Source organism: Pinus tabuliformis, chromosome 8 (genome assembly GCF_031772625.1).
Source record: "Pinus tabuliformis cultivar Carrire ecotype Pingquan chromosome 8, CPIR1, whole genome shotgun sequence".
NCBI lineage: Eukaryota > Viridiplantae > Streptophyta > Pinopsida > Pinales > Pinaceae > Pinus > Pinus tabuliformis.
Genome location: NC_142294.1, coordinates 1,539,481,996 through 1,539,496,887, shown reverse-complemented (window position 1 = coordinate 1,539,496,887; position 14,892 = coordinate 1,539,481,996). Strand labels below are relative to the sequence as shown.

The window sequence follows — 14,892 nt, the reverse complement described above, 5'->3', positions numbered from 1 at the left end:
TGCACACTGGGAAAATCTCTCTGACACTCTGGAAAATCTTCCCAGCCTCTGGAAGTGAAAACTTCCTTTCCTTCAGTGAAATCGAACTGCTTATCTTGAGGCTCTGTGCAGCCTCCTGGGGATAAATTTCAGCCTCCTCTTTCTGACCCTCTGGAACTGGAAATCCTTCCTCCAAACACTGTTAACCTCTTCTGCCACCTACTACTCGCCTACTGGCTTGATCTCCACTGCTGAATCACTCCTGCAATTGGGAATTCAAACTGCCTAGGCAACTAAGCATCTGCACAGGTGTATTCTCCATCTACCCATCGACCTCCTCTTATAATCTCCAGTTAGGACTCCAACGACCAAGATTAAAACTTAATCAATGGCTAAGATCATCTCCAAGTCGATCTATGTGAGTTTCGACATAATTCACACATTTCTCAATTAATTGCTATTAACTAACCATTTTACCTAAGTTAGACTTAGGAAATTTTTAATTATGGTCAATTAATTTGATTGAGCTATCTCTATGTGGAATTTCCATAAACGGATTCTGGGTTTTGGAGAACTCTTGTGTTATAGCCTCTCCACAAAGTTTCGAGACTAGAACACCTTCGATGCTACAAAAACTAACACCTTTAGCCATGAAATGTACACCTCATTCACTAAGAATCTATTTTTCAAATGTAGATATAGAGATCAAAGAGTCATTAAAATCATCACATCTAGGTTTCCAGCAAAGATACAATGAAACAACTCTAATACAATGTCATCTTCCTCTAAAGTGCAAAGTGCCAATGAAATCAACCTCACGGGGCATGGAGGACACAAAAATACAAGTATCCAACACATGACATGGTGACCCCTCAGAACATGACACAAAGGGCATTTTATATATTATATATTAAAAAATATAACAAATTAGTGAATTGCACATAACATATGAAATATATAAAACATTTACATGATTATGAATTTATGATACAAATTGAATCATACAATTAATGCATATAACCAAAAAAGCATTGAGTTCAATCCATCTCTAAACCAAAATTACATCAACAAAGAGGCCCTAAATGGCCTGTAGAACCCAAAAAAATCATGCTACAACAAATCTCTGGTACTACATATCATCAAAATCATTACCTATATTCGGATACATATCATCAAAATCATTACCTATATTGGGATACTCATCATCAATATCACCCTCTATGCATTAAACTAAGATAGAAAAAGCTTAACATGTCAAATTGAGATTTTGTTTGAGTGATTAGTACACTTTTACTACGGTTGTGACAAAGGAGTTCAATAGTCAATGCCACCAACATCGAGGAACATAGAGGGATTGGTCCTCTTAGTTTAATGTTAGTTCCATACCCTCATACATGACAAACTCCAAGAGAAACATTGCAATCCCCCCAATGTTGAAATCTTGAAAACTATTAAGTTTATTGGATTTTGAGTGGGATCTAAAATTCTACTTTCTCCATATGAAATTGGATGAGGTCGAAACCACTCTCAAACATCCTGAGTTAATTAATGGTAATGCTAAAAATTTAAGTAAAACACTGAAAATGAATGTCACTTTTACTCTAAGAATTTAACATTAGCATTAATTGCATAGCATTAGTAGGGATTGGACAAATCTATTGAAGTTTCTAAGTTTACTTAGTTCAGAAACCCTTCATGCACTTTTTCTAATTTATTCCTTCCTACTTGTTACTTTTCTTTAACAAGTTATTTACAAAGTAAATACTGAAAATAAACACCAATGCATGCTCAACATATTACAAATCAGCAACTAAAAGAAACAAGAACAAACACACCATTATTTTTGGATCAATGTCCCCGGAAAAACCCAATGCAGGAAAATCGATGCAGCTATTTGAGGGTTTTCTTATTAAGCAATATCAGAGTACAATCTGGGTGTTGAAACTGGCCTACCCAACAGAGAATTTCCTTAGCAGCTATACCTCACAGTTTGAGAGAAATCTCCTGGCTGAAACCCCAGAAAATCCTTCCGGTAGTTCCTCAGCACAAAACTGCTCTGCAACCCCAGCGTCTACCCAATCTAGACTGCGTCAGCCTCTCCTAGCCCAGTGCTGGCCCTACGTCAGCCTCTCCTAGCCCAGTGTTGGCCCTACGTCAGCCTTCCTTGGCCTGCGTCAGCCCCAAGGACCTTGCATCAGCTCTGGGAGCCTCTGAGTCAGCTACGCTGGCCCCTCTGGTGCTCTGCGCAACACTTGGTTGCCTCTGCGTGAGCCCTTGCTAGCTCTGCATCACTCTCGTTGGCTGCTGCGTTGTTTTCTCGGTACACTCTCTACCTTCTCTGTTTCTCTGTACTCAATGCCCCTCAACTGCTCTCCTAATCACTGATTCTATCTCTCTCAGCAAACCCCGCTTTAGAGAATAGAATAACTGATCACTCTGGTGTATTCTCCAAGTGACCCTCAAGCCTCCTCTTATAATTTTCCTGTTGACATCTCAATGCCCGAGATTAAGTCCCTAATCAATGGCTAAGATTAGATCTAGCTTGATCCATGTCTTTTGGACCATTCTAACACAGATTCATATTAATACACATTAATATTTTATTTTCCCTAAGTTTAGACTTAGGGATTCCATCAAAAATATTAATTATTTTAATATATCCTCATCTGTTTAGAATCTACCCAAACCCTTTTTGGGTATTAGAGATCTCATGTGCCCCAACCTCTCCACCAAATTTCATGGCTAGAGCACATCCAATGCTACCCTTCATCAACACTCCCTCTTAGCAAGGACTATGCTCTAGCAATACGCCTGACTGAGTATTACTCTGATCATCCGGCATCGGTACCTATGCTAATGCTAGGCCTTCCTACCCAACATCCTCTGCACTGCTGCCCATGGTTCTGCCACTTCCACTGCTGCATCTGTACGACAGCTCCCTCTGCATCTGTGTTGTCGCTGGTCCTTCCTCCCAACACTGCATCTGCACTGCACCTCCTCTCATCATGTTGCATCGTGCTGCCCATTGCTACACTGCAACTCAGTTACTGAGAAGTAAGTAATTGATCTCCCAACTGACCTCCCTGTTGGGCTAGAAACACCCATTGATGCTGAAGCTCCCTCTGCCACTGACAAGTGCTCCCTCTCTCTGACCTTTGCGCTGCTGCAACAACTCCCTGCATCTCGCACCGTTGCACACCTCTCTATGCCTTCCTGCACTGGTGCAACACTCTTGTGCCTCTCGCACTGCTGTAGCCTACTAGCTCTGCGCTGTCTTGGGACTCCTGCACTGTAGCTCTCTCTATCGCTCCATCCGCATCCGTCTCTACCCACTCAGCCAACCTTGCTGCTCCTCGGCGAGGCTCCCGTAGCAAGGTCTAATCCAAGAGGCTGGGTACCTCAAGGATCCTGCCCCTTATCGCTTGTAGTCCGCCTAACTACAGCTCAATGTCTCCCCACTTCTGCTCAAGCGGCGCGTGTGCACTCATGGCACAGTCATCATCTGTCAAAACTTCCTTCTCTGCCCGTGCTAGCATTGCCTTAGTCTTGGAAGACTCTCCCTTACTCTTCTTCCTTGGGCACTGGGTCGCATAATGACCCATCTCCCCACAGTGGAAGTACTTGATCTTGGAGAGATCTTTCTTCTTCCACTTTTCTTGCTTTCCCTCAGATGCTAGGGCCACATACTCCTCCTCCGACTTGACCTTGATCCCTTTGCTGCTGCTACCTGTCTTTGACTGCCGTCTGATCTCTTCCTAGCGAAGAGATGCCCACATCTCGTCCCAAGGTAGGAGAGTCCCTCTGCCCAGGATGCTCTGGACAAACACTTCCCACTCTTCTGAGACAGCATTCAGGGCTCTCCTCACCATGAGCTCCTGATCCAGTGTCGCTCCTATAGCAGTCAACTGATCTCGAATCTCATTCAGTCCTCCGAGGAAGGAGTCAATCGTTTGACCCTTCTTCATCTGATACGACCTCATCTGATTCTCAAGCAGCATTCTTCTCTGCATAGAAGTATGTTGGTATAGGTTCTTGAGAGCCTCCCACATCTCAACTGTCATTTCCTTCTCAGCTATATGTGGTACCACATGATCCTTGACCCCGTCAAGGATAATGCACTTGGTCCTTGCCATCGCCTCTTCGTACTTGTCATTATCATTTGGGTTGACTGGGATAGCTATTGTCTTCAAGGCGAAGTTCTTGACACGATTCTTGTCAAGCACTGATAAGATTCTGGCCTTCCAGACTGCGAAGTTCGATGCTCCGTCCAGTCTATCCTGGTCTCTTACCCCGTGTAGTGCCATGATGCTCCTCTACTTCCCTCCTGGAAGTTCTCTGTTCGACTCCTCTAAGTCTCTACTTCCCGTCTAGAAGTTCTCATCTGGACTCCCTCTGAGTCTTGATTTCCCTCCTAGAAATCCTCCTGCCACTTGTCGAGATGCCCCCTACTCTAATCGTCTGGTGCAACTGCACTGCTAATCCAGGTTCCTCGGCTAGAAACCCTCGGTAACAACTCCTCTGGCCCTGCTCTGTCAAGTATTGTTCTGATTACAATACCTCATCAGCTCCACTCTGCAATATTTATGCAGCCTTCTAGACTCCAGCGACTGCCTCTCTGTGAACTACGTCAGCCCCTCTCTACCTCACGCTGGTTCTGTGTCACCCCAGATGGGTTTGTGTCAGCCCTAGGATGCCATGCGTCAACCCTCTGGCCCTCTGCGTCAGCAACGCTGGCCTCTCTGAGGCTCTGCGCAGTTCTCGGCTTCTTCTGCATGGCTCTAGTTGGCTCTGCATCACACTTCTTGGCTTCTGCACTGCTAGAAACAGCTTCTGTCACCTCAGGACAACTGTTTTCTACTGCTATTGCTTCGCTCGGCTGATGTCTTTTAGTCCTCCTATGATCTGCAACCATGCTCTGATACCATGTTGAGTTTTCTTAGTTTAGAAACCCTTCATGCACTTTTTCTAATTTATTCCTTCCTACTTGTTATTTTTCTTTAACAAGTTATTTACAAAGTAAATACTGAAAATAAACACCAGTGCATGCTCAACATATTACAGATCAGCAACTAAAAGAAACAAGAACAAACACACCACATGACACCATTATTTTTGGACCAATGTCCCCAGAAAAACCCAATGTGGGAAAACCAGTGTAGCTATCTAAGGGTTTTCTTATTAAGCAATATTAGAGTACAATCTGGGTGTCGAAACTGGCCTACCCAACAAAGAATTTCCTTAGCAGCTATACCTCACAGTTTGAGAGAAATCTCCTGGCTGAAACCCCGAAAAATCCTTCCGGCAGTTCCTCAACACAAAATTGCTCTGCAACCCTAGCGTCTGCCCAATCTAGACTGCATCAGCCTCTCCTAGCCCAGCGTTGGCCCTGCGTCAGCCTTCCTTGGCCTGCGTCAGCCCCAGGAGGCCCTGCGTCAGCTTTGGGAGCCTCTGTGTCAGCTACGCTGGCCCCTCTGGTGCTTTGCGCAACACTTGGCTGCCTCGGCGTGGCCCTGCATGAGCCCTTGCTGGCTCTGCGTCACTCTCATTGGCTGCTGCGCTGCTTTCCCAGCACTCTCTGCCTTCTCTATTTCTCTGTACTCAATGCCCCTCAGCTGCTCTCTCGTTCACCGATTCTATCTCTCTTAGCAAACCCTGCTCTATAGAATAGAATGACTGATCACTCTGGTGTATTCTCCAAGTGACTCTCAAACCTCCTCTTATACTTTTCCTGTTGACATCTCAACAGCCGAGATTAAGTCCCTAATCAACGACTAATATTAGATCTAGATTGATCCATGTCTTTTGGACCATTCTAACACAGATTCATATTAATACACATTAATATTTTATTTTCCTAAGTTTAGACTTAGGGACTCCATTAAAAATATTAATTATTTTAATATCTCCTCATCTGTTTAGAATCTGCGCAAACCCTTTCTGGGTATTGGAGATCTCATGTGCCCCAACCTCTCCACCAAATTTCATGGCTAGAGCACATCTGATGCTACCCTTCATCAACAAAATCCACTTCCCAACACTTGGAATCCCTTGTAGCATTGCTTAATCACCCTTAGTTGCACTCCAAAACCTTTGAGAGCTCCAAACCCGTGACTAAATTGCATGAGAATGAGGAAATGAGTCAATTTTAAAATTCTTTTTTCACTAGACACATGTCCGAATTTGGGGACACTAGTAGGGCTCATGTCCAACACCTGTCAAACTCGTGTCCTGTAGTCAAACTCGTGTCAGACGCATTTCACCCAAATACCATGTCTGACATGTGAAATATGTGACACGAGGGAGGAGGACATGTCATGTTACTTGGGGTCAAACTAAGTATTTGAGGAAAATTAGTGGGAGACACAATTGACATGACTAGCCTTGAGGATTTTACCAAGGACTATAAGTTTTCTAGATAAGGGAAGATCCCTGTACATCCAACATTGAATTTTACATTGTGACTTTTGAAGGCACCACTCCCACATAGAGCCAAGGGAAACATTACCTCCAAATGGACCCCAAGGTAGCAAATTATGCCACCACCTCTCATACTTTGCCATGGATGACTAAAACCAGCGTAGATCCATTTTAATTTTGGATCTACCAAGCATTGAGAGGGATCAAATATCTTTTCACTCTAAAAGACGTTTGCATCTCAAAATATTTGATCCCTCTCGACGCTTGGTAGATCCGGAGTTAAGATGGATCTAGGCCGGTTTTTAAGATAATGGCCAGGGTAATATTTAAAATCTTCAAGACATAAAGCTAATAAATAACAAAGCTTGAAACCATTACAATAATATATTTGATATGAGTTTAACATATCAATTATGGTAATTGGATTTGGGTAGAAAGGATAACACATTCCTCTAAAATATATAATAATAATAATATATTAATTTTAAAAAAATTATATATAACAAAATGTAAACATTATTTACTTACTACACTATTTAGTTACCAATATTTATATCCTCTCAATACGTTTTGTTTTAGGTGGGTAGTAGAAAGAATTGTTATCATTTCCTATTAATATAATGGGTTGAAGCTTCTTAATTATGACGTGGAATGTCTTATTCTTTAATGGATTTTAAATTCAATTTGATCCTTTTTCTATGTGTTGCAACTGAAAATCTTGTGAACTAGTATTTGGATTGAAATACCCAATAATATTCTAATATTTTTTAATTATATTGACTATATGTATTAGAGCAAACTTCTATACTTGATTATTTGATGTTGTATCTAAACTCCACCAATGCTTTGTTTCGATTTATCTTCTGAGGGGATTATAAATCACTCAGCACCTGTCCCTTTTAAATAAATACATTTAATTATCTTATAATTAATATTTATATTACAAAAATAATTGTAACATTAAAAAAAACTGATATTTTTTATTTCATTTCTGTAAAACAGTCTTAATCTCTATCAAAATTTGAAGCATAAGCCGATTAAATTCTGAAGCAACATTCTCATGCGTTTATCAAAATCTAGGTTACAACAGATATGTGTCAACATAGATGAATGCATAAAGATTTTCCATTCACGTTTCAGGTCTCTTCCAACAACAGAGTTCACCTCATTCCCAAAAGCAGACTTTCTAAATGATACATAGTATCATATTATTTGAAAAACATAGAAAAAACAAAATAAAATATCACTCAAACATTTTTACATAATGGGGTAAACTGTAATTCCATTCAACCAAAAGTGCAGTATCCTGTGCGGGACTCAACTAAAATTTCTGTCCTTTTCCCATCTATGATAAGAAAATAAAACACAAAACTCAGTAATGATTTAATGATTCTACATCTTGTCATAATGATTTTATTGTTTGTTTTCATCTCTGTCGGCCATGTTATCAACAGTTGCAAATGATAGTAATGTGTCCATTGTTCTCTTTATTGTGTCACGCTTTATCTCTGCAAACTTCTATAATGGATCTTTCAGTTGTGACTGCAAAATCTTCCCCTCTGCTGTGTAAGACATAAAATCGAGTTTGCATTACCATCGGCCTCTTGCTCGCCTAAACGGATTTCCATTTCAAAAATTCCATATAAAAGGCCCAATGTGCAAAATCTTGGAACACGCAGTAATGGTGCCACTTCTAGAACGACTGTCTTTGCCCTGAAGAATTTCATATCAGAGTTTATTGAATATAAATTAAAACCTAATATGATGTACCTTAATTACTAATTGACTGAATCATATAACTTCATTGTTTATATAAACAATTGATTATTTTTTTACAACTTGACAATACTGTTAAACGTTATAAATTGATTAAGTACTTTTTAGGCATTTAAGCATCTATTACAGTTATATTACATTTCATATAGTGTAGAGTTTCAAATTTTCATACTGTAGGGTTTCAAATATTTTATATAATGTAGGGTTTCAATTGTAGGGAATCAAACCCTAATAGACTGAAGGCAAGAGACTGCAATAACTAATCTAAATATAATACATACTTAGTGCATTTCCTAATTGTGATTCACCGGAACATGGGTGGTTGGAAATTCATCGGTTTCAGGTTCAGCCTGTAATGTTACCGGAAACGCTGCCCCCAACTCCCAGAAACGTCGTTCAGCATTTCGGATTCGGAAACGCGAACAAAACGGCTTGGAAACGGCATGGAAATGTTTCCGCCACGTTTTGCTTTTTCGGAAACGGGTAGCCTGAGATTGGAAATGTTTTCAAGGAGTTTCAAGAAAATTTGATCCGTTTCCAAAAAATTTGGATACGTTTCCAGAAAATATGGATACATTTCCAAGTTTCTAGGTTTCCAGGTTTCCAATGTTCTAGCCTTCTAGGCACTTTATTGCAAGAATATATTTCATGTTCGTTTGTCTAGAGCATGTAAATCAATGTTGCACGACTCGTACTTTTATAAGACTCGTCTGGCTATTGACTCGGCGACCCGTATAAGACTCGAGAACAACCCGTATAAGACTCGGCAAAATTTCCCTGCCATTTTCCCTTTCCCTCCACATGATCTCAAAAAAATATAAAAATAAATAAATAAATAAATCAAATTTTGAGGGTCTCCACGGGTCATATGCGGGTCTTCACGGGTTCAATGTGGGTAGTCAAGTTTTATGCGGGTTTTGGTGAGCACGGGTAAAAACCGCAGGTTCTATGCAAGTGACCTATCTCGCTATAAAACTCGTCAAGACCCACAGATACTCGCGGGTCTTATAAGAGTCGTGCTACACTGATATAAATGCAGCTGAATTCTTTGCAGACCTTATACCCATTGATTACAGGTCATCTGAAAGTGAACATTTATCTTGAAAAAGGATTTATGACATGATAGAGGTATTTGTCAACAAGTTCTCAACAATGTCAGATCTAAACTATGGAAACCTAGAATTTGGAATGGAAACTCATAAGGTATCTACGAAATCAAGAAGGAAAGTTGTTGCCCACAAAGTTAGCTGGTGGAAGCAATTTCTTTGCATTAGGTTAAATTTCTCAGCATTTATTTACTAGTATCATACTTCACAATACTTAATTGCTTAAATTGTGGCATCTTGATTCTTGTTCATATGATCTTAGGTTGTGAATAAATAAATCCAGCTTACTTCTTTCTATGAATTTCAGAGCATCCCCTATTGTAGCACTGGAATATAGTCCAATTTATAATGTGTTGTCGTTGTTATTTACAATGATTAATTTTACTTTATATTGGGTGATACTAAACAATATTTCTATGTCATGACTCCTTTAGAGTCGAGACCAAGATACTGTGCAACATACTATTTACAAAGTCAATTTCACTATGTTGCCTCTGTGTTAGTGTTGTCAAATTCATTAGAAAAATATATAATTTAATGAAGTATGATGTGACTCTGAAAACAATCTCATATTCCTTTAAATTGTGAGTGGGTATTGACATTTTAATCAAAGGAGTCAACCTGAATGTTATAAATATCATTGATGATGATGATGATGACAATGTTTATACTGAATTGATGATGATGGTTTGTTTATGTTGAATTCATGATGATGATTATGTATTTTTAAATATGGAATTTAGATTCTAAAGACTAAAAGATGAATGATAATATGAAATTTTTATTTTAACATATATATACATACATACATATATATATATATATATATGCCATTTCCTTGTCATATTGTATCCATATTTTTTGAAAGTTTGTCGTATCCATTTCAAACCTCATATCCGTATCCGTTTCAGTGCAACTTATGCCTATATACCCGACGTGAATTCGGATGTTTGAACTTCTCCAACTCATTCCTTGGGTGACTGACAGGGTACTTAAATCCAATCTTTGCAGTCGAACCCACTGGGCCACGGAAAAAACAGCAAAATCCAGGTACTGCTGGAGTTGTTTCTATGGAAAGGTCAACGTCATTTCCAATCCATGGAAATATTTAAACATCAATTATATATGGATCAGATTCAAAATCTTTGTAAGTCCATGATCAATAGGAACTTAGTGCGTCAATGACCAGAAAAGAGAATCAATCCTCTTTTTTGATGTGATTGGTGACAGATCAAGAAAACTCTCATCCAGCGAAAGCTAATCCAGACGAAGCTTATGATTGATTTGTGTGATTGGTTTTAACATAGATTTATCTTGGCCATATGTAATGTATAGAGCTGACTTTTAAAAGGTGTTCAAATAGTTAGATTACATTAACATCTTATATCTAACATCTAAAACCTACACATTTTACACATTTCCCTTATACTGAGCTGTAAAGCGCCTTTGGGTGCAACAATCTGACTTATCTTTACCCCAATCAACCAAAAGTTTTTTTTGTGATTGCTCACTACTTCTGCAACCATAGTATAAAATACATCCATACATACAAATGCCCCACCAATAGAATCCTAGGAAAGCCCAATAGAGAAGAGAAGATCATTAGCAAAATGATTATTTACCATTCTTCTCCTCCCCAAATGGTAATGCCCATTAGCTGGCCTTGGATTCTAGCAACTTCAGGGAGGTACCCAAGGGTATCAAAAATTAGAACACACAGATATCGATCTGCAAACTATTGTGGATATTTCACAAGACAGCTCATCACAACAAATATTAATATGCTACTGCAAATATAATGAGGTGATGCCTGTTGCACAGTGATTACTTATGATCAAATATATATTGAGAAGCATATCCGTCTTAATGTGTAAAACAACTAAGAAAATAAGGACAGATTAGAGTAGTCAAAAGAACACACCATTGAACACCAGATGTACCCTAGAGAAATTGTGAGGGTGTAAACTCCAACAACAAATAAGGATTTCGCCTTACTCTTTTATTTCTTAGAATTACAATGCAAGACACGAAGAAATATTAATTCACTATTGAGAAACTAGACATTGTGGCCTATGACAAGCTACTACACAGTGCTCTTCTTGTTTGCTTTGTTCTGATATTTCACTTTGTTTACTACTCAACCATGGGACATAAAATCATCACAACAGGAATGGAGTCTCGTTCTTCCCTTGCAGCTTAGTATTTAACATGTCGTGATAGTTGTTAGGGTTAGGATTATGGTTTTTGCATTCCCTAACTATTAATTATGGCTATATTTTGTGACCCTCGAGAACATATTTGAAAGACCATAAGTGGCTAGCACCACTTGTGAGATATGGGAGCTGATGTGGCTTCCACTTGGCACTCAAATATTGATAACTCACCAAAATTAGGATGCCATTAATATAAACAACTTACAAGAATGTGAATGAGCAAATAATTATATTTCTCAGTGGCAAAATATGTCTGTGAACATGAACTAGATAAGAAATGTTCATGCACGAGATCCATATTAGTAATACATTGGGCCAGAGCAGAATACCTTGGCAGGGGGTGTCCAGCTCTCCTTACCAGCAGCTGTATCAGGTGCAGCCTTGGGATTTGCTGGCCTCAAACATTCCATACTACTTGGTACACACATGCCATAATATTTATTGCCTCTTGATGAATTTACTGAGAACAAAAGAAAGAAGTTTAGTTTGAAAGAAAGCGTCTAATAGTTGGTTAGGTTACCTTTAGTTTGAACCACTATAACTTCTGCAGAATAAACAATCACATTTTTGTTTCCTTGGACGTAAATTACAAAATTAAGGTATGTATTCTGTTACTATCCATGTCCATTTTTCTTTCCTTCGGCATAATCATAAAATGTAAACACATTTATTTTGTATACCGTTTACATCTGCTGGATGTAGATTGTGCAGATCACTGAAGTCTGGTCCTTTACTTAACCCATAGGATCGAGGCCACAAATGTTCCCCTGAAAAATCAAGCTCATTATACTTGATGTTTTTTGTGTCAAAGATATTAATTGCAATAGATGTTAAGGTTGTCTTAGAGACATTGCAAAACCCTTTAATTCATAAAATTCATCTAAATCAAAATGTTGTCATCGACTTGTCTGTGCTGATCAGTTTAGCTGCTAGCATTGCCTGCAGAATTAAAAAAGTTACAGACAGGCATTTAGCAGAAACAGCTTGACACAGTAATTTGAGTCTTTAACACTTACGTTCAGAAAGTCTTAGTCTGTTCAGAGTACATTAATCAGTTCCAGAAACATCTGACTGTAAATCATGTCTACCCTTCTATCAGTTGCTAGGTTTGGTCTATAATAAAACGATCTTTTTACCTTTATATAAATAACACCAAGGAGGATATTGTTGAATAATGAGATAAGAAGTTGCCATGTTGCAAGTGACAGAAAGTATACCTTCTAATCTTATCTACATTGTACAGAAGCATCGGAGCTACTGTTGTGGGCTCCCTACAACACAGTCCTTCGTTTCATTATCGTTTATTCTATGGAGGAAAACGACAAAGGATTGGTTGTAATATCACATGATTATTTAACAATCTGGGTGTCATCCACCGTTGGTAATTTGTGAGCATTAATATAAGTTCTCTTTAATTTTATTGCATGAAACTAATGCAATTCAAAATGATTTCAGCTGGTGACTATAGCCTTCTTCTAATATAGATATATCCCCAGCCATAGGAATTCAAAATCAGTCATCAAGTTCTCGCAAAACAAGACTTCCAAATGAACCACCCTGTTGTGACCCTTGGATGAAGATGTATAGAGTTAAGTTTGAGCTTGAGAGAAGTTCACCTGCTGAGAATTGATCAATATGTCTGGAAGCTAACATTTGCATGGAAAAGTTACTTGGGAATTAACATATTACCAGTCTTATTGCATTGACAACTCCTCATCATTGACAAGAAGTTAAAAACTAGTATAGTTTCTTCTTTCTTTCTTTGCATGAATCTAATATGCTTCAAAATTGTTTCCACTGGAACACTCAATCATCTGGTTACAATCATCCACTTAGATACATTGCCATTCAGGTGTTTTCAGAAACCATCTGTGCATTTTGGAAATCATCCCTATGTTTTCTCAACAAGACTTCCAAAAAAAAAAAATCTAATTATGCGACTTAGATGAAAAGATATACATCTATACCAAAATCTCAAGGGAGGGTTACACATGTCAGGAATGGCCGAAAATCAAGAGGTCAACAGAAACATGGCTATTCTACTATAACACTCGTAATGGCACAACAATAAAAAAAAATACAACAAAGTATAATCCAAAAGTGGATGGGTGTTACCCCTCATTTTGCATGAGGCTTCACTTGTGATTTTTAACACAAAGGCAGGTTTACAGGTTGATGGAGCTTTGGGGTTATGAGCTCACTTGATGATTTTAATGCCTTGGTTGATCGTTGATTAGATGATGTAGGCATGGCTGTTTTTGATTGTGTTTTGCTTGGTATACTTGTTTATTATAACAAAAGCATTGCACATGGTCATGTGATGTTCTAGCCTTCAATTTCGCTAGATGATTGGATCTAAGGATCTATGGCTCCCTTGATGGAACACCCTAACACTTTTGGGCTAGTTTATTAAGGCATCAACATCTTCGTTTTGTTGACGTCAACATGTCATCGAGCTCTTGGCATAGTCTCCCCCTCCTTCGCTTGGTTTCATATTCTTTATGGGGTGTATTACCACCCAAACTAGCAAGGCTGCCAAGATCATTGCAACTTACTAAAATGGCACACATAGGACAAGTCCCCACTATCACCTTGGCATGAGTCTCCATTCTTTAAGCCCAACTTCCTTTTGAATGGCTATGGGAGGATACCCTATATGAAATAACTTCACCCAATAAAGATTGAGTAGTGCCTTGTATGGAGTCTTGGATGAAGAGAGGAGTTATGTAATGTCCCAAATGGTACAATTTGGGGTTTTCTTGAAATTCCAACTCATAAATACTTCAGAAATTTAAGCCATCAATACCATAAACAATTTGCACAAATTAAACCACAAAATTTATGGCAAAAATGGGAAATAGAATCTGCAACTGAATAATAGACAATATAAACATGCAGAAGATCTCAACGTTATTTTATTAATATGTAAATAAGCTAGTACAAGAGCATGAATATGGCTGAGATGATGGCCCCGAATAGATCTACAATAATGCCGCAATTGGCCTCCAAAACAAACTGAAAATCAATAAACTACAACCTGTGAACCCTAAATGGATCCACCAAGCAAAGAGATGGGTGCTCCCCACTCTCACTGAATCCCCCGAGGGTTTCCATCATGGGGCTATTATTGAAGTAGAGAACTGGGTTATCAAAACCTCACCACAAAGACAATACATAAATCCAAGATGTCTCCAAATGACCTCCTCCTCCTCTTTTATAGATCTGATGGATAGATCTCCAAGCCTCTAGAATCATCTTATTTTATTATTATTTTAGAAGCTCCTACATTGACTTTATCTTAAGTGACCTTTTAATTTTATTTTATTTCACTTAAGTGACTTTTGGCCCATTTCCTCCAATTAGTTATTTTTCCTTAATTAAATGACTAATTAAAGTCATTT

The 14,892-nt window shown here is 38.7% G+C and overlaps 1 protein-coding gene across 3 annotated transcripts in view; it reads right to left on the bottom strand.

Annotated features, from left to right (window-relative positions):
- Positions 1 to 14,892, bottom strand: part of LOC149241800 (uncharacterized) — a 253,403-nt gene that overhangs the window by 60,952 nt on the left and 177,559 nt on the right. For all 3 annotated transcript variants that reach the window (XM_089367593.1, XM_089367592.1, XM_089367591.1), the window contains exons 5-6: positions 12,172 to 12,258; positions 11,821 to 11,951 (exon numbers count right to left, since the gene is read on the bottom strand). In XM_089367593.1, the coding sequence (XP_089223719.1) occupies positions 11,821 to 11,951; positions 12,172 to 12,258 (218 nt within the window). The remainder of the gene's footprint in view (positions 1 to 11,820; positions 11,952 to 12,171; positions 12,259 to 14,892) is intronic.